This window comes from Trichoderma reesei, assembly GCF_000167675.1.
Source record: "Trichoderma reesei QM6a unplaced genomic scaffold TRIREscaffold_18, whole genome shotgun sequence".
Lineage (NCBI taxonomy): Eukaryota > Fungi > Ascomycota > Sordariomycetes > Hypocreales > Hypocreaceae > Trichoderma > Trichoderma reesei.
This window is the reverse complement of record NW_006711165.1, coordinates 497,226-519,151: the sequence shown is the minus strand read 5'-3', so window position 1 is coordinate 519,151 and position 21,926 is coordinate 497,226. Positions and strand designations below refer to the sequence as shown.

At 54.2% G+C, this 21,926-nt stretch overlaps 4 protein-coding genes across 4 annotated transcripts; 1 reads left to right on the top strand and 3 right to left on the bottom strand.

Moving 5' to 3' along the window:
• Nucleotides 1-984: 984 nt before the first annotated feature.
• TRIREDRAFT_5026 (uncharacterized protein) lies at nucleotides 985-1,967 on the bottom strand (the record flags this gene model as incomplete). Its single annotated transcript, XM_006967522.1, has 3 exons — nucleotides 985-1,009; nucleotides 1,076-1,622; nucleotides 1,751-1,967. 3 exons carry the CDS (start codon nucleotides 1,965-1,967, stop codon nucleotides 985-987), a joined length of 789 nt encoding a protein of 262 aa, XP_006967584.1.
• A 2,420-nt stretch (nucleotides 1,968-4,387) lies between these two features.
• TRIREDRAFT_66270 (Golgi membrane protein) lies at nucleotides 4,388-6,722 on the bottom strand (the record flags this gene model as incomplete). The annotated part of the gene is made up of 3 exons (XM_006967589.1): nucleotides 4,388-6,300; nucleotides 6,379-6,546; nucleotides 6,611-6,722. The coding sequence occupies 3 exons, from the start codon at nucleotides 6,720-6,722 to the stop codon at nucleotides 4,388-4,390; spliced, it is 2,193 nt and encodes a 730-aa protein (XP_006967651.1).
• Nucleotides 6,723-7,301: 579 nt separating this feature from the next.
• TRIREDRAFT_80415 (vacuolar sorting protein) lies at nucleotides 7,302-11,018 on the top strand (the record flags this gene model as incomplete). The annotated part of the gene is made up of 3 exons (XM_006967662.1): nucleotides 7,302-7,473; nucleotides 7,559-7,974; nucleotides 8,031-11,018. The coding sequence occupies 3 exons, from the start codon at nucleotides 7,302-7,304 to the stop codon at nucleotides 11,016-11,018; spliced, it is 3,576 nt and encodes a 1,191-aa protein (XP_006967724.1).
• Nucleotides 11,019-11,255: 237 nt separating this feature from the next.
• On the bottom strand, nucleotides 11,256-14,316 carry TRIREDRAFT_50647 (uncharacterized protein). The gene is made up of 5 exons (XM_006967588.1): nucleotides 14,223-14,316; nucleotides 14,002-14,106; nucleotides 13,232-13,931; nucleotides 11,587-13,175; nucleotides 11,256-11,547 (listed from the first exon to the last, which is right to left on the bottom strand). The coding sequence occupies exons 1-5, from the start codon at nucleotides 14,253-14,255 to the stop codon at nucleotides 11,455-11,457; spliced, it is 2,520 nt and encodes an 839-aa protein (XP_006967650.1). The 5' UTR covers nucleotides 14,256-14,316; the 3' UTR covers nucleotides 11,256-11,454.
• Between the last annotated feature and the right edge of the window lie 7,610 nt (nucleotides 14,317-21,926).

Here is a 21,926-nt window from a genome sequence, read left to right as displayed (position 1 = left end):
CAGAGCAGCCTTTTAGCGATGCTGCTAGCGGCCGCGGGTCAAGGGCCGGGAGCCACACGTTACTGCGCGTTGGCAGATGCGTAGCGATACTTGTAATTCGCCGCGTCTCATGGCTGGACAGCGAGTATAGAATCTTTGTCACTAACATGTCGCTTCGCTTAGTACCAACCTAATCTCGATGCGGTCTCCAGTCCCTTTGAAGTTGGACTTGATGCCTGTCTGTATTTTCACTTTGGCGGACATTGTTTTCGTTGAAGATTCCATTGCTTGTGAATTGAAGGCCTGAACTTCTGCGCAATGTCCACACTTTGCACTCTCAACCTCTTGCTCTACCAGCCTCATCCATTCTCATTCATGTTTCAGAGATTCCCAATACGAACAGCGAAGTACAAGATGCGCTCAACCTTGGCTGAGTGTCAGCTCGGAGCGGCACCAGCAACCAGCCAACTTCACCAGCTGATTTCATGACAACATACGGCCATCTTGGTACAACTTCTTGCAGCATCATCGTTCAAAAAACACAATCGGAGACGCTTTTGCCTCCTCAATCAGCTAGTGTGACGTTGCATCTTGTCGTCCGCGGCGCCCAACAGTGTCACGGCCCAGCTCTCGATCTTACTGATGGACAGGCACTCTGCAGCATGGTACCTTTGGTAGCAGACAAGCATCTCGATATATTACAATCAGCACAGGTCCAGAACTTGCTGTTCATTCACTTCAATTACAACATATTCAACTCATTGTCTACTAAGGAGGTACATCGAACTGTATATACATTGGCACCACTCATAATCCATATCTTCAAAGAACAAATCGCTAACCGACCCCCCCAGATCATTAATGATATACGCCCAGCCTAATTCTCGAGGCCAGAGGAAAGAAACAAGACTATGATATACAAGCAACTCTTGACCAGGCAATAACATCCAAAAGATAGCCGCACTCTACCCACCATGTCCATCACCAACTGTCACTGCTTCTTGCTCAGTTGCTGCCCCAGAACCAGTACCTAATGCAGAATGTCAGCCACCGCAACAAACTCAAAGCGGTTCATGCAAACAAGATGGAGGCTTACACTGCGGAATATTGCACTTGAAAGTTGGCCGCCTGGCCCTGGCAGGTAGCCGGCGCGCTGCCTCCGGCCGTGTTGATCCGGTACACCTCCTTGATGCTGCCCGTGGCGCCGTCCTTGGCCGTCAGCTTCAACCAGGGGACCGCAGCCTCGCCACCGGGGCCCGGAGCCGAGCTCGCCGGCGCAGCGATGCTGCTGTTCTTGGCGCAGGGGACGGTGCCAATGCTCAGGGCGGGCGTGTCCAGGTTGAAGAAGGGCGTCGTGCTGTCGAGGAAGAAGTGGTGGCCCGACACGTCCAGCTTCATGGGGCCGAGGGGCCCAACAGCGGCGGCGTCGAAGTTGAAGTTGACGGCCATGTTGGGCACCTTTTCCAGCAGGTCCTGGGAGGTGCAGGCGACGTAGCTGACGTTGAAGAGCGTGGCCAGGGCGCCGGTGGCGACGGGCGGAGCGTCGGGCTTGCTGGCGTCGCAGGTGTAGTTTTGCGTGCCGCGGCCGACGGCGACGTGCTTGACGGTCAGGTTTGCGGATGGAGGGGGGAGAAGCCCGTCGACTGTGGATTTGTCCTCGTCAGCCATTGGCCTCATGTCTCTCGTCGAGGCTCTCAGCCCGTGTGGGGGGTTTCCCAAGGCTGAGATGGATTCGAACACATGGGAGGGGAATGGGGGGGGGGGATCTTACCGGAGGGCATCTTGGCCTTGGAAACGTCACACAACTGCGCTGTCGGCTGCACTTTGGCAATCTCCGTCTTGGAGGCAACGAGGTTGAAGTACTCGGTGAGGGAGTTGATTGCCGAGGCGGGATTCTTGAAGTCGTTGAGGTCAATCTTGGGCTGGGCCGGGGCGGCGCGAGCTCCGAAGACGGCGAGCGACGAGACCAGAATAGTTGAAGGACGCATTTTGTCTGTAGGGATGTAGGTGATGAATGTTTTTGTTTTCTGTTCTTCTTTTTCTGTTTCTGTTCTCAAGTCCAATAACCAGATTGGTGAATGATGATGATGTTGGTAAGATTGTGATTGATTGAAGCCAAGGACCAGCCGACGATAGTAATGATGTTGTTGTTCTGTTGTTTTACCGAGACGTAAGATAGAAACGTAGTAATAGAGATGATATCCTGGACCCAAGAAAACCACAAAAGGAAAAAAGAGAATAGGAAACAAAAGAGAAAAAGAGAAAAAGGAAAAGGACAAAAAAGGAAATGGTAATAATGCAAGAGACAGTTCGAGCAAAAAAGGTGATGATTCTACCAGAGATGAAAAAGCCCCAGAAACAAAGCGGCCACCCAACCTCTTTTATAAATCAACATGCGCAAACCGAGTAAACCCCATGTCTCACTGCCCCGAGCAAACTTCGTCTTCCCTCTTGCTACTACATACTACTACTGTACTAGATCATGCGGCCCCTGTCAATCGCTTGGTCGTTTGGCATCATTCATGGGCGTTCGTTCGGTTTGCTGTTTGCTGGCCACTCGTCATGGGACGGAGGGGAATCTCAGCTGGGCGGGAAAGCCATCATCATCTTGCCGCCATCCGATCCGGCGCCAAAAGAATCAATGTTATGCACGTAATAATTAATTGCTTCTAAATAAAAAGAATGAAGGGATAAAAAAAAAAAAGAGTGGTGCTTTGGTCGAAAAGCGATAATACCACCACCCAGAGTAGCCGAGGACCGACGAATTACAGCGTGAGAGTATTACCAGGCAAGCCAACAAGGGAAGAGGACCAGACAGGTTTGTCCCTTGTCTTGCTGGGCACGTTACCGCCGAAGAGGTTGATTGGCCGAGACATGTCGATAGTTGAGGCGCGCATGACAGGGATTTGAAGGCCTGGTAGGGGTTATGATTGGTTCCAAGAGGGGAATGAGGTTGCAGCCGGTTCTATCTCTAAGCGCCTGGGCTGGTCGAAGATTGAATACTAGAGCGGGTTCAAGAGACGGGGGATCTTTTTTGGTTCGGATGAGATGGCAATGAAAGGATGGAACTGAGCTGCGGGAATGTCAAGATTGCGGTTGCGGTATGTCGCATGTAATACAGTTGAATGCATGCGAATCGTTGTCTCCTCTTAGCGGTGTTTGTTCGAGGATGACGAGGCTCGGTAGAGAGCATAATGATGATAGTAACATGCAGAGTCCGAGACAACAGAGACAGCAGCACATGATGCCATACAGCGTCGCCAAGGCACGGGTTCATATAGTCGTACTCATCTTACTCGCATCAATTGGCTTTCTCGCACAAAGAAACAAGATATCATCGCTTCTTTCACCATCTCTCCTGCAGAACAAGCCATCCAAGGCCCAATAGATGCCAATCCATCTCCTCAAAGAAAGCCCATTCCTCACCACACCACACCACACGAATCTCCATCGCGGCTCGCCGGCTCTCTCCAAGCGGGCGGTTACACGCAGAAAATAGAAGCCAGAAAGCAAAAAGAAGAAGAAAAAATCGAACCATTTTCTTGTTTCCACATCCCCTTGTCCGGCTGGCCTCCGCTACCAATGAGAATGACCCAGGGCCACGGCGTACAGAAATAGAAATCGGAGATCTCGCTGCTGCAAGGCCAATCATCCTACCCTCTCGCCTCTTCCCGATCTCTCTGACTGCAACCCACACCCTTCAAACGCCTGAGTCTGTTTGTACATGTATAGTTGTGTGTATGATACCAGCTGGCAGTGAGTTGGGGTGGGTTTTCGGTTGTCTCCATTGACGTTGGCTCTGCTTTGTGCCTGGATTAAACGAGGGTATGCTGTGCAGGAGGAGGAATGGGCCAAGATCCTTGGCTGTCAGTTACAGGCTATATCATCCAAAGCAGGTCCCTCGTTGTCCAATCGATAGATTGCCCAGACTCAGGATAAGTGACGCGGCTATACTGTGCCTACTATGAATATATTGACTGCGTAATCTCTTCAGCGTCTCCTCTTTGGGCCGCGCTCAGTGGCCGGCGTCTAAGCAATTTATTCACAGCAGCGCATGCTCAACAGTATGTCATCCTCCACCTGACCAAGTACGCTCGTTCTATACCTTCACTACCTACGTCTCTCAAGATGGGCCATTCAGAGCAGACTATGACTCCCGTGCCGAGGCATCAATCTGGAGACTGGTTGCAGATATCAGGCACATGAGGCGCCAAGTAGCAAACATATCCATCTCTATTCCACCGTGACAATAACCCCCTTCTTCCCAAAAGCGCGACTCCAACCAGCAAACAGAAGAATCAAGGCTCCGCGTGTATAATACATGTGACATGGTCATGTCCAAATCAACAGAAGCATTCTCCTCCCATCACCCCTCTCATCTCTCCACCACCAAAACTACCCCCAGTCCTCACCCATCAAAGCCATCCTCCTGCCAATCGCCATGGCCTCCGCTTGGCGCTCCTCCCCCTACTGCCCCTCCGCCAGAGGCAGCCCCCGCCGCGGCTGCAGCTGCCGATGACCCGAAGTTGCTCGCGTGCCTCTCCAGGTCCGACGTCCCCAGCCAATACAGCGAGAAGAAGACGAGGACGTGGAGCGCCACGCAGTACGCGGCAAACAGGTTCCTGCTTGTCCGCGACGCCAGAACCATACGCGTGACCGAGTACACTACCCTCTCAGGGAGACTCATGCGCCGGTATGCCCGGGCAGACTCTCGGCCGCGGAATGCCGCAAATGGCGAGATGTTGGACTCGTACGCCTTCCTGTACCGATCCAGCTCCATGCCGGGGTTTCCTGACCCGCCAATTGTGACTGTCGATGGGTTGGGGTTCGTTGCGTAGGCCGATGAAGACGAGGTTGTTGCCCCCCCTCGGCTGTACGTCGACACGTACCTTGTCTTTTCGTAGAGGTTCAGGTTGTCCTTTTGCAGAGCAGCCACTTCTTGACGCAGCTGCTGCACAACTCGATGACTTTCTGAAAGCTCCTGCTCCAGCTGAGCATTCCTCTTCCTGAACCGGTCTCTCTGCGCCGTCACCATGGGGAGGATGCCGGAGCCTCCTCCCATTGGCTCGCGCTCTCCTGGCGCCGTCCGAGGATCTATCCCGCTGATGATGGATGATGTGGGTGAGATCCTTCCCTTGCGCCCCTGCGCCCGGGTGATGTAGGTGCCCGCAACGGACGCACCGGACGGGAACGCATTCGCCCCTTCTGCCTGGAGGCTCTCCAAGTCGCTCTCCAGCTTCTCGTTCAGGTTCTGAGCCTTCTCCAACTCTGCATTGGTCCTCGAAAGCTCCTCTTGGATATCCTCCAACCTGCGCTGCAGATCTTGATGTGACACGCGAAGGATCGTCAGCTCGTCATTGAGCTTCTTGTTCCGTGCCAATAGCAGCTTTTCCAGAGTATCCCCTTTGCTGGCGACACCTTCCATATCATGCGCTGCCTCGTCGTCATCACCCGTCGAGAACTCGATGCTCTTGAGCACCTCGAGCTCCTGCTTCACTTCTTCATAATCGGCCCACTTGTCGACCTTTGCCTTGAGAGACTCCTTTTCCTCCCTTAGCAAAGCCACCTCCCGCTCTACAGATCGTAGCTTGCTGTCGAGTTCTCGCTTATATCCTTCCTTTTCCACTCTCGCCGCTTCCAGTTTGCGCACCAGAGACGAATTCTCTGAGCGCATGCGCATGTATCCAGGGTCGTCCTCCAGGGATGTTGACTGGGTCTGTTGCGATGACTTGGCCTGGGCCAGCTCGAGTCTCATCTGCTCATTCCGCGCTTCGACCTCGGCCAGCCGAGAGCTCGTCCTCTCCAGATCCACATGGAGCATCTCCAGCTCTGCGTTCAAGGCCTGGGTACGTTGGCCATCCTGGTCGTCGCCGCTGGCCTTCCCCAGCCGCTGGTTGACTTCGTAGTTGGCCTTGACTTCGCTCAAAAGGCGCTCTTGGTTCGCAATCTTCTCTTCGAGCGTCTTTTCCTTGGCCTCCCAATTATCCTTCTTCTCGTCCAGGACGGCAGTCCAGGACGCCTCTACTTCCTTGACCTTGCTCTCCAATTGGTCTTCAAGTTCCTTTCGCGCAGCGCGCTCGCTCTGAAGTCGGGACTCGGATTCTTCGAGCTGCGCCGTGAGCTTTGCGACGCTCTTTTGCAGGTGCTGATTCTCTTCTGTCACTTTTGGTAGCGTGTCTTCGGACACGAGCATCGAATCAACCGATGCTTCTAGTAATGGGTACGGATCGGGAGCTTCGGACAGCGAGCTGTAAGCCTTGAGAAACGCCGAGTTGACCGACTTGGAGTGGTTCGTAAGGAGGTCGATGAAGGTTTGGTATGCTGCAGTCACCTCGTGTCAGCGTTCTGTCTGTCACTCTTCATGTAACGCGGGCTTCGTCGGCATCGGGCTAATCGCACCTTTGAGAAGCCCTTTGATCTCTGTCAACTTTGTCGCATCGTCCAACTTTCGAAAATCCTTTGTCTTTTGCGCCAACTCCTTGCGCTGCACCGTCGAGTCCCGCTGATACGTGACGATTTCCGATGCCGTGTTGTCGAGGTTGGAGATGAGGTTGGTCAGGTCGACATCTGCGCACCACGGTCAGACGATACAGACAGTTGAATTGCTGCTCCACCAATATGCTTCACGTACTCCTCCACGCCGCGATGGCATGCGAGAACTTGTTTCCCCCGGCATCAGCATCAGGGCCGCTGCTCTGCGCCACAGCCGTCACCGCGGCAGCCCCTTCGACGTCGGTGGACATGGTGCCTGAGTTGTGTCCGTTAGTCTCTGCACAGCTACCGGAGGGAGGTATCGATTAGTCGTCTGAGCATTGAGGTATCGAGCTGTGCAGTTCGAGGGTCGAGGGCTGGCGCTCCAATGGCTGCTGGAGATTGCGTGTGTGTGTGAAACGATTGACGTCCACGGGTAGCCAAAGTCATGGAACATTGGAAGGTTGTATCGATTGAGTCTGGCGGTGCCTTGCGCCAGCTCCCAGGCGCTGATGCCCCGTAATTACAGCGCAGACAGCACTGAACCGCTGGCTGCTACAGGCTCGCTGCGGGAGGCTAGGAGCGCCCCACCTCAGCCTCGCCCCGGGCTACGTAACAGTCAATACATGTAGCTCGGCAGCTCTGCTCTCCAGAGCTCCCGCAACGAAAGGCTGGCGCATTCGTCACCACCGGACACCACCAACAGTTAAGACCTCACCCCGTCAAGGCCCTTTTGCTCTATCCTCCTCTCCTCACGCAGCTCGCACCGGATCCTTCATACAGGAGCGACTTTCCGCCAGACATCATGATTCCGGTGCTCAGATGACACCGCCAGCAACCGATATCCTGTCATGACATCCAATGGCCCGGGTGGAGGGGCATCATCGTCATCCATGGCCTCGCCGGGCATCGCCGCGGATCCGCACGACGGGCCCTATGTGTTGCAGCCGTGGGTAGACTCGGTGCCCCTGTCGGCCGACGGCTCTCAGGACGGCATCAAGATTAACTGCGTCGAGTATTACGGTTCGTGCGCCATGTCCTCTGTTCTCATTCTCAACTGCCGCGGCAACCTGTGTGTGGTGCCATATTGCTAAATCTCTGGCCTCAGATGGCAATCTCTACGTTGGCACTTCGGCCGCCGAGCTTCTACACTTTGTCAGCATCCCTCCAGATCCCTCCGACAGGCTCGGCCGGCCGGTTTTTATCCAAGCCTCGAGGCTCTCGCCGGCCTTTGCCGAGAACACCCCCTCGCGGCCCGGCGTCCAGCAGATCCTTCTATTGCCTCGCGTGGGCAAGGCGTGCATATTGTGCAATGGAACAGTCACCTTCTACTCTCTCCCGGAGCTGAGTCCGGTGTTTGGGTCGAAGCAGGTCAAGAACTGTAACTGGATCGGCGGCGTCGACCTGAACGAGGAGGGGCAGGGTGACGTCGTTGCGAACACGGGCGAGACGGTGACGGTTCTCCTGTCTCTCAACAGGCGAATCCAGGTTGTGAAAATCGATGAAGACGTGCGCGCTGTCAGGGTAGGATACGGTTCCCACGCCATCTACTCTTCAGAGCTTGCACTCACATCTTCCAGAACATCGAGTTTGCTGGCACCACTCTTTCTGTACGGCGAGACTCCATAGCATGCGTGGCCGATTCCAAGACGTATGCCCTCATCGATGTCAATCGGCAACTAAAGATCCCTCTCATGAACATTTCATCATTGGACGAGAACCCTTCTGCCTCTGCCGAGTTCGGACATGTTCTCAACATTGCCAAGGACGCAGGTGTCGGACGGAGTGCCTCTTCGAACCAAACCCGGCCACCGAGCAGTTCGCAGGCCCATAGCCGAAGTGCCAGCTTGGGGACCGCCGCTACGCCTACGGATTCATTGAAGCCCGACTCACAAGGCGCAAGCCCGCGGCTCCCCATCTCACAAACGCTTTCCCCTCCAGGACAGCCGTCGAGCCCCCAGCCCCCTGAGCACAGTTCGACGCCGCCGCCGCCTACTGATAAACCCCTACCGGCGCCTCCTCCATCCTCCAGTCCAGCGCCGCGGCCTGCAGCCGCTTTACTGAAGCCACACATTACCTCGCCGACGCCCGAAGAGTTCCTTCTGGTCATGGGCACCACTCCCTCGGATCCCGGCGTTGGCATGTTCATTAATCTGGACGGCGACCCTACACGACCAACGATCACGTTTGATATATACCCTGAGCAAGTCGTAATTGACAGCAGCTCATCAGACGAAAGTGCCTCCACTGAAGATGAGGATGGATATGTATTTGCGTCCATGACAAAGGATGTCGATGGCATCCCTCACAGTGGAGTAGAAATCCAAAGCTGGAGTGCCGGTAGTGAGGCACACCCCCAGAAACAGTGGCTAGTAGCCAGTGATGCAGAGCTTGAAGGGAAGTACGGGATCCGCACAGTTGCGAGCAGGCATGAGACTCAATCCGAGGAGATTGTCGAGAAACTGAGCCTGAAGAAATACATACCATTTCCAAGCTTGACGGAATCTGCTCCGACGACATCCTCGCTCAAGTCCTCGGATTCTAGAACCGCCCTTTCGATTGAGCGGCTGGCGAAGGAGCGAGAGCTCTTTGAACGAGACGTTGACTCACAAGATGGCGAGTCGCTTCCAGAAGGATGGGAAGCGGCACGGACCGTGGAGGGAGAGGAATTTGCCCGTCGGCTTTCAAAGTCCAGGACACGCATCGCTGTATGGCGTGGCAATCGCATATGGTGGGCCGTCCGGAACCCCTTGATTGTTCAGCTCGACAAACGGCTAGAGGCTGCCCGCTTGCTACAGCAGAGCGATGGAAAGGAGCTAGACAAGCGTTCCATCATCATGGTGCTGTCAAGCATTCGCGACCGTGAGCCAAAGACCGAACTCGAGTTTACTACATTTGGCTACATACAACAGAAGGCGGGAGTTCTTCTCCTGATCAATTTGCTGCTTTCCTCATCGGACAGAGAAGTGTCGGATGAGGAGCTGGCTGCGTTGCAGGAGGTACTCGTGGAAAGCAAACTCGACCCGCGGGTTGTTCTATCCCTGATTCCTGGAGTTCGAAATGAAATTATAGAGGGCCGTAAAGGCATTTGGATTCATGGCGGTGTAAAAGAATCGCCCGAGGCGTTTTTGGCAAGCCCCGAATTCCTAGAATTGTCTCAGGGAGGCATAAGGGGGCTTCAGCTCAAAATTCTGCATTTCCTCCGGCGCTATCTGCAAGCTTGGAGGAAGATGAAGGGCTTTGGAAGTGTGTCAGTCGAGCCCGAAGTCTTCCGCACTGTTGATGCAGCATTGCTTCTGGTCCTGCTGGAGCTTGATAGGCATTCCCCCAAGGGCTTGGGAAAGGGAGGCGCTGTCAGGGCAGAGCTGGGTGCTCTGGTAGACGGCGGCATGGATTGCTTCGACCGGGCTGTTTCTCTCCTAGAGTCGTACCACAGGTTCTTTGCTTTGAGCAGACTATACCAAAGCCGCAAGATGTCTGCTGACGTGCTGGCGACTTGGAAGCGCGTCCTCGAAGGAGAGGAAGACGACGCTCAAGAGCTGATGGACGGCGAGCAGAGGGTACGGGAGTATCTCAGCAAACTCAGCAACCAGGCTCTCGTCCAAGAATACGGTCTCTGGCTGGCCAACAGGAACCCGAAGCTCGGTGTGCAGGTGTTTGCCGACGACAAGGGCAAATCGCCCAAGTTTGAGCCCACCAGAGCAGTAGAGCTGCTGCGTGCCGAGGCTCCGGGCGCCGTCAAGTATTATTTGGAACACCTTGTGTTTGACAAGGGCTACGAAGCCTACGTCAACGAGCTCATCTCGTACTACTTGGAGATTGTCATTGACGACCTGAAGTCGCCCGAGAGCCAGGAGACCGTCAAGGCCGCGTACGCCGCCTACAGGGCCCTGCAAAGCCCAAAGCCGACGTACAGGCACTTTTTGACGGAGAATGCTCCCGAGGACGACGAAGTCTGGCAAAGCCGGCTTCGGCTGCTGCAACTCCTGGGCGGTCCTCACGAATACGACATTGCCGCGATAAGGGAGCGCATGGACAAACTATCGGGCGACCTGCTCGTTCCCGAGACCATCATCATCGCAGGGCGAGAGCGCAAGCACGAAGACGCGCTGCGCCTCCTGGTGCACGATCTCGGCGACTACGACACCGCCGTCTCGTACTGCCTCCGCGGCGGCGCCACCATCTACTCGCCCATTCAGGGCCGGCGCGACAGCATCCCGGAGGTCGAGCAGCAGCGCCGCCTCTTCCAGGTGGTGCTCAGGGAATTCCTCGCCATCAAGGACGTCAGCGACCGCGTCGAGCAGACGAGCGCCCTGCTCGATCGCTTCAGCGGGTGGTTCGACATTGACGACGTCCTGGCCCTCATCCCGGACCGGTGGTCGGTCGACGTCATTGCCGGGTTCCTCGTGGGCGCCCTACGGAGGCTCGTGCAGGAGAAGAACGAGGCCGTGATGGTGCGGGCGCTGAGGGCCACGGAGAATTTGCGGGTGAGCTATGATTTGGTTGTCAAGGTTGGGGAGAAGGGGGCTACGGTTGAGGAGGCGCCGACGGAGGAGGTGCAGGAGTAGGTGTTGGGTTCTTATTTTTCCCTCTTTGCATTTGCGAAGCGGTTTCAGTTGGCGCTTCTTTATCTGAGATGATCTGATTGTTGAATATTGATATCTTATGTATAGATGAGCGATGCACGTTGGAGGTATATATTCCTGATGAAAAGAAAACCCCATGTTTATATTGCTATTAAACGTCGCCATGACATACCGTCGGACAACGTGTTCACTCAAGCATAGAAACAAGGAGCGAGTGATGCATAGAAGAAGCTATTGTATTTAATGCCATCTGCTAAACAACCACCCCAAAACGCCAAAATGTACATAAAACGGGGTCAATGGCGCATATGTTTCGATGCCCATTCCCGAGTCCCTCGTGAAAGTAAATGCTAGCTGAGTATTGACAAATGATCTGATACACATATTACCCCTCCCTTGGCTTCGAATTTCACCGAATTCAAGTCTCTTCATCCTCAGCCTCTTCCATGGTAACAGCCCTACCTTTCCCCTTGTCGGACGTTTCTCCCTCAGCATGCCTTTGCCCAGTCTGCTCGAGCTCAAGAATACTCGGTTCCCGCGTGAGGTCTACTGTCGGCAACGAGTCGTGGGCACCGTTGCTGCTTTCAGGTGGAGGGGTTTCCATGTCCGCTGCTGGCGCGGCCTGGGTGCTTGCTTGGCTGGCCGTGTCTCCTTGCTCGAGGCGAGAGGTAGAACCGAACAGCTGGTTGGATCCGCCCCAGTTTGGCATCATTGGGCTAGGTGACACCACAGGCAGAGAGTCCGATGAAGGGCCAGGGTTGGGGGGCGTGTCTGCTCGCGGTGTCGCGGGTTGGGCTACGGGAGCAGGCATGGACGAAGAATCCGCTGGCACCGACTCGTGGCTGCTGTGTGGCACTGTCGGTGTTGGCTGGAGCGAAGACGCCGTGCTTTGGCCTCCGGCCGTGTCACCAGGGAAAGGCACACCAGCGGTCTGCGGTGGGAATTGAGGTCCGGCTGGAGCATTGTCTAGTCTCTGCAGAGGCGTCAAGGACCATCCCGGAGGCAGCACTAATCCTTCCGGCAAATCGGGGCTGCCAGCAGGAATTGCCGTTGTCAAAGGGCCAGCTCCGTGCCGAGTCATCAGGGGGCTGCTCATTCTTGGAGGCAGAGAGGAGGGATACACTTGCAAACCTCCAACTGGAGGCACTCCCATAGGCAGGGGCGGCAGTCCTACTGGAGGTAGGCTTGTTGGCTGAGTGAGCGACACAGGCAGTTGCCCCTGAGCGGTCTGTGCGGCATCCTGCGGCTGTTGTCGTCGTTGGCGAAGGCGTTGAATTTCGGTATTGAGCAAGTTGGCAATTTGGAGCTCCTGCTGTGTGGTTTGCAGGTTCTGTAGTTCGCGTTGCAGCATCTGCTCCGCTTGCTGTAGAAGAGTTCCAATCTGCTGGTAGCTGTCGCCAGATGGGACTTGCTGAGACTGGTTCTGAGGAGCCGTCGTAGAGGAGCCTTGTCCCTGATCGCCGGCAATTTGAGGCATCCCGAATTGTTGCGCAAGTTCACGAACTTGCTGGTCATTGGCTCCAAATCCAAGCCTAATAGGACCAAAGGTGAACACACGAGCTCGTCCTGCATCACCCTGGGCTTGACGTGCAGGTACTGCGCCATTCTGTCCGTCGCGGAGCGCATTGTTGTTGCCATTGTTGTCATCGTCATCTGCATCGTCGTTGCCATTGCCCCGTTCGCCTGGCCCCCGTCGCGGCGCCTGGCCGAACTGGAGCCTGAGGGCAGCGCGGCGAGCGTTGGGAGATTGAGCGCGTTCGCCCGTGACTGGTCTCCTGCACGTTGGGCAGACCTGTTGCCGTTCCAGCCAGCTCTTGAGGCATCCAAGGTGCAGAATGTGGCCACATGGAAGCTTCTTGGGGCGCACGCGGTCGATAGTGCCCGCGTTGTTCTCGGGATCCCACAGGTGCATCTCCTCACGGCAGATGATGCACGTGTTCTCTTGTGCAAGATCGCGCTCAGTAGCATCCGGGTACTTGTTCATCTCTTGGATAGCCCGTCTGTACCGAAGGAGTGCGTTGAGCCTCTTGAGGAAGTCGCGTGTCGTCATGAACAGATCCCTCATGATATGGATAGGAAGGCCATAGAACATGAGAAGCATCATAAAGAAGGAGACGTAGATACCCAGCTTGACCATATCTGTCGGCGGACGTTAAAGATTTGAAGACACAAAGCGAGCTGAGAAAAGTTCTTACCAGTAATTAGGTCCAGCCAAAGAACAAGCTCACCCTTTGCCGCCCAGCCCGGCACCTCAATGTCCATTTCGTCAATGTCCTCTGGATCTGGCAGAGGATCTTGGGATTCCGGCACTGGCTCTCCAGCCGCTGCGGCCTGCTCCCTCTCACGAATGATGGCCTCTCGCTGTCGCCTGACCTCTTCCCTCCGCTCCATCAGGCGTTTCTTCGTCTGCATGTGGATGATGCGCTGCTCCGTAAGCGACACCAAGTACCGAGCCCCCGTTCTCCAGGAACAGGTGGCCAGGACGGCAAACTCAAACAGGAACATGACCATCATGTTCGGCCTGGCCTGCTGAATGACGGTGTTGACAGCGTAGCGAAGAATCCAGATGTCGTAGAGGAAGCTGGCGGCAAGGGAGATGCTAAGCCGCAGATGAAACAGGCGCGGATTCGCAGGAGGTTGCTGCTCGAGAAACTCAACGCGGCCATCGCCGATCCATCCCCAGACCTTGCCCGTGACCAGCGCCGTGAACATGACGAGGAACCAGGCCCCAATCTCCTCGCGGAAGATGGTCATGGCCAGACACGTCTCGGTGATGGCGAACCATGCTCGCTCGGTGAGCTGCTCGACCTCGATTGCGCGCAGCGTGCCGAAGCATAGCTGCGTCAAGGCGTAGATGAAGCTGCTGTACAGCAGCAAGGTGAAGTTGACCAGAACCTATGCCAGATATCACAATGAGTTAGCACACGCATGAGTTTGCCACGACGAGGACCAACGGTTCACGCACCAGCAGACAGAAGTTGCTCTGGGCAAGATAGACCATGGCCGAGTAGAAGTTGGCGCGCTGATGGAATGCCGAGAGCACGACGGCGCCCGCCAGGGCTGTCGAGACCTGAGAGAGTCGATCGCGTTAGTCTTTCAAAGTTCGATGATGATATCTGTTATGGAATATCTGATAGTGATGAGAGCTTGAGGATAAGCTTCAGTAGAGCATATGAGAGCACATACCCCGGCGTACCAGCCCAGCCGCAGCTTGAACATTTCGGGAAGACGAAGAGTTGGAACTTCGATTGGATCGTGTGCTGCTTCCAGATGCCTACATTTCCATCTTCGAGCCGGTAATCGCTGATGAGCCGTTGAAGCCGCAAGTTGGGAGACTTGCTTAACAAATGCCAGAGCTGGAGCTTGATGCCACGTTATTGATAGCGATAAAGCTGCGGATGACGCACGTCGTTGAAGAGGCGCACGTGATTGGACTCGGCAGGCTTCCGTGGCTTAGCCGGCTGCGTGCCACTGCCGGCTTGTGGCTTACCAGCCGCTTGTGGACGTCTATAGTTGTGATGCGTGAGATGCGGAAAGTTTGTCGATCTTTGGGAGAGGGAAATATATTTAATCTCATGATTGGGTTTGATTTGTTTGTCTTCTTTGTATGCCTATCGTGTTTCTTTACCTGATACTTGTGGTCCTCGCTCGGGGGCGGGACAATGCCATTTCACGCAATCAGGTTCAACCTCATAAGTGCTTCGTAGGACACGCCCAACTACGACAACAACCACCGCACAATCACTTCACAGGTGGATATAGAAATAGGCCAGCTTTACTCAATATAAGCTCGCAGATCGTGGTGTTGATATCATATTTTTGATCTACAACATGCTCACATCCGCAGCAACGTGGATTCCAAAGAGTAAACCTTGAGTTACGTGCTTCGAGTGTCAGCTCACTATGACGTCTGCGTGCAATTGTGGACTTGACTAACATCAATGATATCGTTCGCTTCTTTAGCCATACCTTACTTGAACAAGAACCGGTTCTCACTACCCCATCCAGTTTACATATCCGTTTTGACCTAAATGGAGCTCGCAGTTGCTCATTCCCGTCACTTTGGATCCGGCATCTCACCAGGGAGATGATACCCTTGTCTTACACACAACACGACGTCCTATTGCCCATCTTTACTCTCAGAAACACCGTCACTCAGCTCTCAAGATGCTTCCCATAACCCGACCATGTAGTCACTACGAAACTTACAAAAACAGCCAGATATATCTGATATATCTGCAAATGTAGCCCGTATAGGCCATCCCCCCTCACGGCAGTTCCAACCAAACAACCCCCCTTAGAAGATCCCAAACCTCCAAAACACTAGACTACTAATCGACAGATCTCTTCCAAACGAAGATCAAACCAAAGCTCACCCTCCATAATCCCAACTGCCACGCGTCAAGTCTTTCCACCCCCCCGTCCCGCCACCCAAACACCCCAAAAACAGCACCATGACTCTCCCAAAACAGGATCGAACCATGCTGGGTCCTCCCCGTTTCAAGCCAAGGCACCACAGCAGAACTACCGACTTTGCCCAAGCCTATCGTATATTACCATTGCATACGTAAATTTTCTCCGCAAACACACATCTCCACACATGACTTGTATGTAATAGTGCGAGTACTTGAACAAGCAAGCCAACCCCCCTCCCCGGTATAGAGTAGACACCACACCCACACAAAGGATAAACAAAGGAAGCCCTGTCACAGGATCACCGTTTTTTCGCTTCAGGGGGGGCTCAACCTAGGCAAGAACAAAAACCACTCAGTGTAGCATTCGCGGAAGATATGCCACCTGACAAGGTATGTCGTTTGCCGAACAGAGCAAGGAATCAGATCCTTCTACACCAACTCAGGGGGGAGGGGGGAGGGGGGGAACTAATATGACATCTCCTTCATCGAAAGGGCGCTCTTACTCGTCACCTGTCCAGTGTCCAGTGTACTACAACTTCATGGAAAACCCCATGACAATACTGGAAAGGTGAGCCTTTCGTAGACACAAATTAACGACTAGTTTACCAGTCTCTCGGCTCGCCCAAGGCCCGTCAAAAACGGTCCGAGTTCTTATCATTAGCAGTACTCCTAGTCGAGAAAAGAACGAGAAGCCCCGAGAGAGAAAACGGGGCACTCTCCCAGCAAAGTAAACAAAACGCCACGCCCCCAAAATAGGAAAATGTCTTAGGAGATAGGAAAATGACTTAGGAGGCACCCCAAAAAAAAACAAGCGAAAAATTTCTCAGACAAAGAACCTATTACGCTAGAAGACGAGCTTTCAAATGACGTGTGCTAGCACCATTTTCAGGTGGGAATCACCCATCATTTACCTACTTGTTAGTGAGTGAGTGAGTGAACAGAGTGGCTCTCGTGCAAGGCGTAGTTCGCAGAACTGAAACGTCAAGGTCTCCATGTTCTTCCCATCGAGAGGAAAGCTTTGTACTCCTGCTCATACAGGTACATACTACTACCGATATATAATAGCGTCTGTGAGTCAAGCAAAAGTCAAGGGCCAAAGATAGGAACAAAAGGAGAAGAAAAAACGCCTAGTCCATCACGATTTCGACGACACTAGCGGTTAGTTTCCCCCACAACCAGCAGAGGCGGTTACACCCACCAGTAGAGGAGGAGGAGGAGGAGGAGGAGGACAAGTAGGTATGTACAATGAAGACCCCCTGCAGCTTCACTTCGACCAAAAACCGTCGATCAACTCCAACAAGGTGCACGAGTTATCGTGTGTACATCCATGGGAGACGAGACGAGACGAGACGGTCTCCCACACACCCCCCTCGAGTGTGGAGCTCAGAAGCAAGTCGATGACACCAGAAAAGACCACTCACCAACCACTCAAGACAGGATGATGACTTGCACTGGAAAATCCCACATCAAGAAAAAAGGGGGGGGCGGCAGAGAGAACAGGAAATCGTGCATCACTACTAGTAGTACTACTCCATACGTACATTACACCTGCGTCACAGCGTCGACAACGATGACCTACCACTGAGACACGCAGTTACAGGACTTATATGCTACTAGTACTCGTATGTAATACTACATACATATCTGCCCCCAACAGGCCCGGACCGAGGCCATGGAGTGGACCTCCCCTTGCTTGCTTGCCTGCCTGCCTGCCTGCCTGCCTGCTTGTGTTCCTGCAACGAAAGGTAAGGGGGAGGGCAAACTACGACGCGATATGAACTGTGACCTTGTGCCGTGGCTCAGGATCCGCGACGCGTGCAGCTCCGGGATGCCTCGATATGCACACTCGTGTCCTTTGTCAGTGGAGGACGCGGAAGCCTTTCCGCCAAAACCACCCCTGTGCTTCATGGATAATGTGTATATTATATACATCACATATTCCACGTGTGCGAGATGTATGTACGTATGTACATCCATATACGTGCGTGTGATGGCACGGATCATCCAATATGGATCATCCTTTGACAAGGGGGGGGGGGGGGGGGGGGGGGGGCTCTTCCTCGAGAGAGAAGATGATGCAAACTGGAGAAGCTAGCATCTAGACTATTTGGTCTGGGTGTCCATGGGTTCGTTCACCTAGACTTCGCATGTACTGTACGTACAGATACATACATGCATTGCTTCACAGACTCCCCTCTACAACTCCATCTCAAATCCACAGAATAAGGCATGGGCAAGGGGTTAGCCACCAGCAGGGATCGTGCCAGTCTGCTTGTTCATGGTATCTGATGCCGCCTAGCAATGTAGTATCTCCGAACGCAAATCTCTTCAGGAGAGCCAGTGATTGGTACACAAACGAAATACAGCGGTCCATCCCTTTCTCCCTGCCTAAGATAAGAGAGCGAGGAACGGCAAAGGCAATAAAGTCACCGAGAAGGAGGACGACTCATCCGGGCAGTCAATCCTTGTCGACCAGATGGACAAACTGGGTAATCCTCACCCCTCTCTCCAGAAAGGGAAGGGCTTTGAGCCTGAGCCAAGGCACGAAGAGATGCAACTACTTACTCGGTGCGAAAGGGCGAGATTCATGTGCCGGAGAGAGGGCAAAAAAAAAAAAAAACGCCTAGGTGTGGAGTCCTAAGCTGCTGCCGCATGGCTGCTTGCATGCTGCATGCACATGCACTGCTCATGTACAGTATTACGGTGGAAGAGGAAGTTTTGGCGATGCAGAAATGGGGGGGGACGGGGACGGGGACGGGGGGACCGGGTTCCCAAGTCGAGAAGATCCAGATCCCACCGTCCATTGGCCGAATTCCCCTTATAGAAGGGTGGGGGGGAGCAAGATTGCTCGAAGGAGTGGACAAGAAGGAGGATTAAAAATAAGAAAGAAAATAAAAATAAAAATAAAAAAGCAAGAAGGGCTTGCTTGATCCATCGGCTAGAGAAGATGCCGGTAGGGCAAAGGCACCCTCGACAGCGAATCACCCCTTCTCTCCTCTCAGGGTACGACATCAACGACAAGCCACCGATCGTCGCTCTTCAAATCTTGGGCATCACAACGGAAATGTGGGCTGGAAAAGGGAACTGCAATGGGAATTGGGGCGGGAGGACAAAAGACCGAATCCCAAAGTCCGTCCGGAGGCCCGGGGAAAAGGGAAGAAGCAGTCCGTTGGGCCGCGCGATTGGCCGGCACTCCGGTGGCCAAACTGACCCCTGACCTGCTGAAAGGACAAGACGGAGCTCACAAGTGCTCCGTAGAGACGCGACAGATGGAGACGAGGCATCTGCGAGCCGCGGCATCTCTCTCGACATATCGTATCGTGTCTGCATGCGTGTAGTAATGTGCCAAAAGCGTCGACCGGTGCGCCCGCGCGAAGGATGCATGTACCACTGAGATAGATAGCCTGGACTGCATCCTCCGTACATACATCTTGCATGCTGCTGCTGCTGCTGCTGTTCAATGTGGGCTAAATGAGGGAGGCGTATATACGTACGTGGTATGTATATGTGTAGTATGTGTCCCATCATGCAACCACCGCAGTGATGCAATGGAATAATAACCAACGCCGCTTTCCAATTGAGCGAGTGAGCGTCAGAGTGTGAGCGCGCGTGTGAGTGTGTGTCGACTGAGTGGTGGTTGTCGCCCTATGACTGGTGAAGGGCCGGTGGAACCTCATCAGGCGCTGCTGTTGCATCGGATGGGCGATGAGCTGCACGTTGTGCATATTCGATCCAAATAGGAAATCAAACATGGCCGCCTCCACCAGATCATCATACCTGAAAGACAGGCCGTCGACGAATCCTCGTACGACGGTGTCCTCCGAAGAGGCCCGGGCAAGGCCCAGGCCGACCCTTTTTTTTTTTTTTTCCTTCTTCTTCCCTCCCAAAGCTCTTGGCCAAAGAGCTTCATCCTACTCGTCGTCGCGTCAACTTGGAAGCCCTGTCTGGCAGCCTGTAATGAGCCGTCGACTGCAGACGGGGGCTGTAAGCGGCAGGCCAATGTATGTATGTCTCAGAGCCGCAACTGCATCCCCCCATGCAATTGTCGCATTCGGCCCCCCTTTCGCGCTCACTCTTTCTGCTCGACTTCCGTCCATCAGCATGTTTCGGTAAGATGTGCCCAAAGGCAAATGCATAACGCATCGAGCCATTGGCAAATAGATGTGCCTCTCTACACGCTCCTGGCTCTCTCACCTCACTCACAGCTCTCCCCAATATCAAAGCCCTGGCCCCCTCCCCATGCGGCCCCCGTGTCATATCGCGAATTCAAGCCCAGATAGGTCAAGCGCCCTTCTGCAACTTGTCATCGTCTGGGCCCTCGAGAATCGCGGGCGGAAGCGGGCGCCTATGACTAAAGCAGATAGATTGTGTGAATCTCGACGAGACGCGCGATGCTGAGCTGGGGTTCACCTTGCTGCTGACCGGCTGGACGGTTACACGTGGCCCTGCCTTTTCCCAACGATGCGGCCAGCATCTCCTGCCCAGAGCGCCACAGCCTCTATTGCCCCCCACCCTCTGCTTGTGTTTGTTTTTGTCTTTGCTGTTCTTCTTACTTTGCGCCAGAGAGACGATATCCACTGATGGGGGAAAAAAAAGAACTGGAGACTGTCAAGGCAGATGAGGAATAATACATACCAAAGCTTCAGGTCAACTCATAATGACGGCGAACACCCCCTCCCCTTTTCTGGGGAAGGACAAATAACCTTTTTCCATGCGACAATGACGAGAAGTCTTAAGGTTTCAGAGTTGCCCGAGACACAGAAAGTATGGAGACATGAGTTGGGTGATCCGTGAGAGGCCTCTGACCGCACAAACGTAAGACTTCGGGGAGGCGTCGACGCCACGCGAACCCCATGAGGCTATCCAAAGCATCGGGACCTGCGGTTTTCCCTGCCTAAGCAGCAGGAACTGCAGCAGTTTCTCCTGGGCTCTGCTGCCTTGGCTTCCAAGATTTCCCCCTTTTTTTCCTCTGCATCCCTAGTTTGTGCTCCCTCTCTCTCTTTTCTGTGTTCCGCAAAATGGGCGTGTTGGCGTCGAAGCGGTGCTCTGCGCGCACGACTCCGTCTCGACCACCGCTGGCCGACAGGGGAGGGGGGAGAGGGCGGCCTCGTCCTGGCAGGCAATTCGCCTGCCCTATGAGGGGTCCCCTCCCATCACAGGCGTCCAAACTGACAACATCTCCACGCTAAGGAAAGTGGTCGGCGACCACTAAATCAAGCGAACGCCACAATTCCCCGTAGTTAAGCGTTGGACCTAGCCGGGAGACGGACCCGAGCGTCGAGGCCAGGCTAGAGAATGTCAGAAGCACATCCCTGGCCAGATACTATCAACCCGATAGCCGTCTCATATGCTCCCGCTGCCGCGCTAAGCCAGATGGCCCCCAAGCCGAGAGTGCAAAAATAGATGGCCGTCGAGTGTGCTAGGCAGGGCGGTGCGCGGTACCGAGTCCGGAAGTAGTAGATCGCATGAAAATGAAATTGTCTGGCACCGAAACACACACCCCTCTGCTTTCGCTCTCCCCTCAACATGCAGCCACCAACCAACCTAGGTAAACAAGGTGTTTGGACACCAAATCCACTCCAATCAATGCCGCGAAATGCCACAGCCCAGGACGGACGGGGCCAAAGGGGGACAGCGATCATCCGTCTCGCCCACAAGTTCGCCAAATAATAGTGAGATGCATAGCTCAGCCTGACCAGATTACTCGTGGTATTTCTCCGCATGTCGCCCTGTCATTTGTACGTCAGATTCTTGCATGTGCCCTTGCAAGACGACTTACATCGAGTTCAAGCTGCTCAAGAGCCCTTTCTGTTCAATGCGCTTTTGTGTTGGTACTCTTCTCGTATCCTCTTGACCGGCATGCATGCATAACATCATCAATAAGCCCGCTTCAGAGCTGAAAGGCTGCAACTCAAAGCGCAGATATTGGGTTACATCGAGCCACTTCACCAACAGTCAAGCAGCAATAAACCTGAGTCAAGGGTATCGGGATTCAGGGGTCCAATAAGGAGGGGTACTCTGCGCACACGAGTAGGAGCATAAGCATCAGCGCGCATGGCAGCAGTGAATGACTCTACCGTCGTCGTCTTCCGTGATACTCTGTACATGTACGCTCTCGAGCGTGGATCTCTGCTGCATACCGGTCAACTCTCAAAACACTAGCTAATAACACTTCATGCTCGTGAGTCTCGATTTGCTCTGGTCACTCTGGCAGGGATACATAACTCACCCAAGCCGCCAAGGGGAGCCTAGGGACTCATTGGTCGACAAGTCCCTCAGGCGACCCCCTCAAAGCCCATCAGGCCTAATGCACACCAAGAGCTTGCTAAAAGTCGAGATGAGTCTTGGGGTTTCGGCTCTCCGCCACAAGCCCTACGAAGCTAAGCTTTACCAGCGGACTGGGACGGATAGGCGCCACTAGACAGACATGAGCTCTCTGATCGTGGCCTCCCGGCAGATTGGACGCCTCGCCATG

Coding starts and splice junctions, on each gene's coding strand:
- TRIREDRAFT_50647 (XM_006967588.1), bottom strand. CDS start 14,255: ATGTTCAAGCTGCGGCTGGGCTGGTACGCCGGG. Junction 14,107..14,222: donor GGCTGGGCTGGTACGCCGGG/GTATGTGCTCTC, acceptor CGACTCTCTCAG/GTCTCGACAGCCCTGGCGGG. Junction 13,932..14,001: donor AGAGCAACTTCTGTCTGCTG/GTGCGTGAACCG, acceptor TATCTGGCATAG/GTTCTGGTCAACTTCACCTT.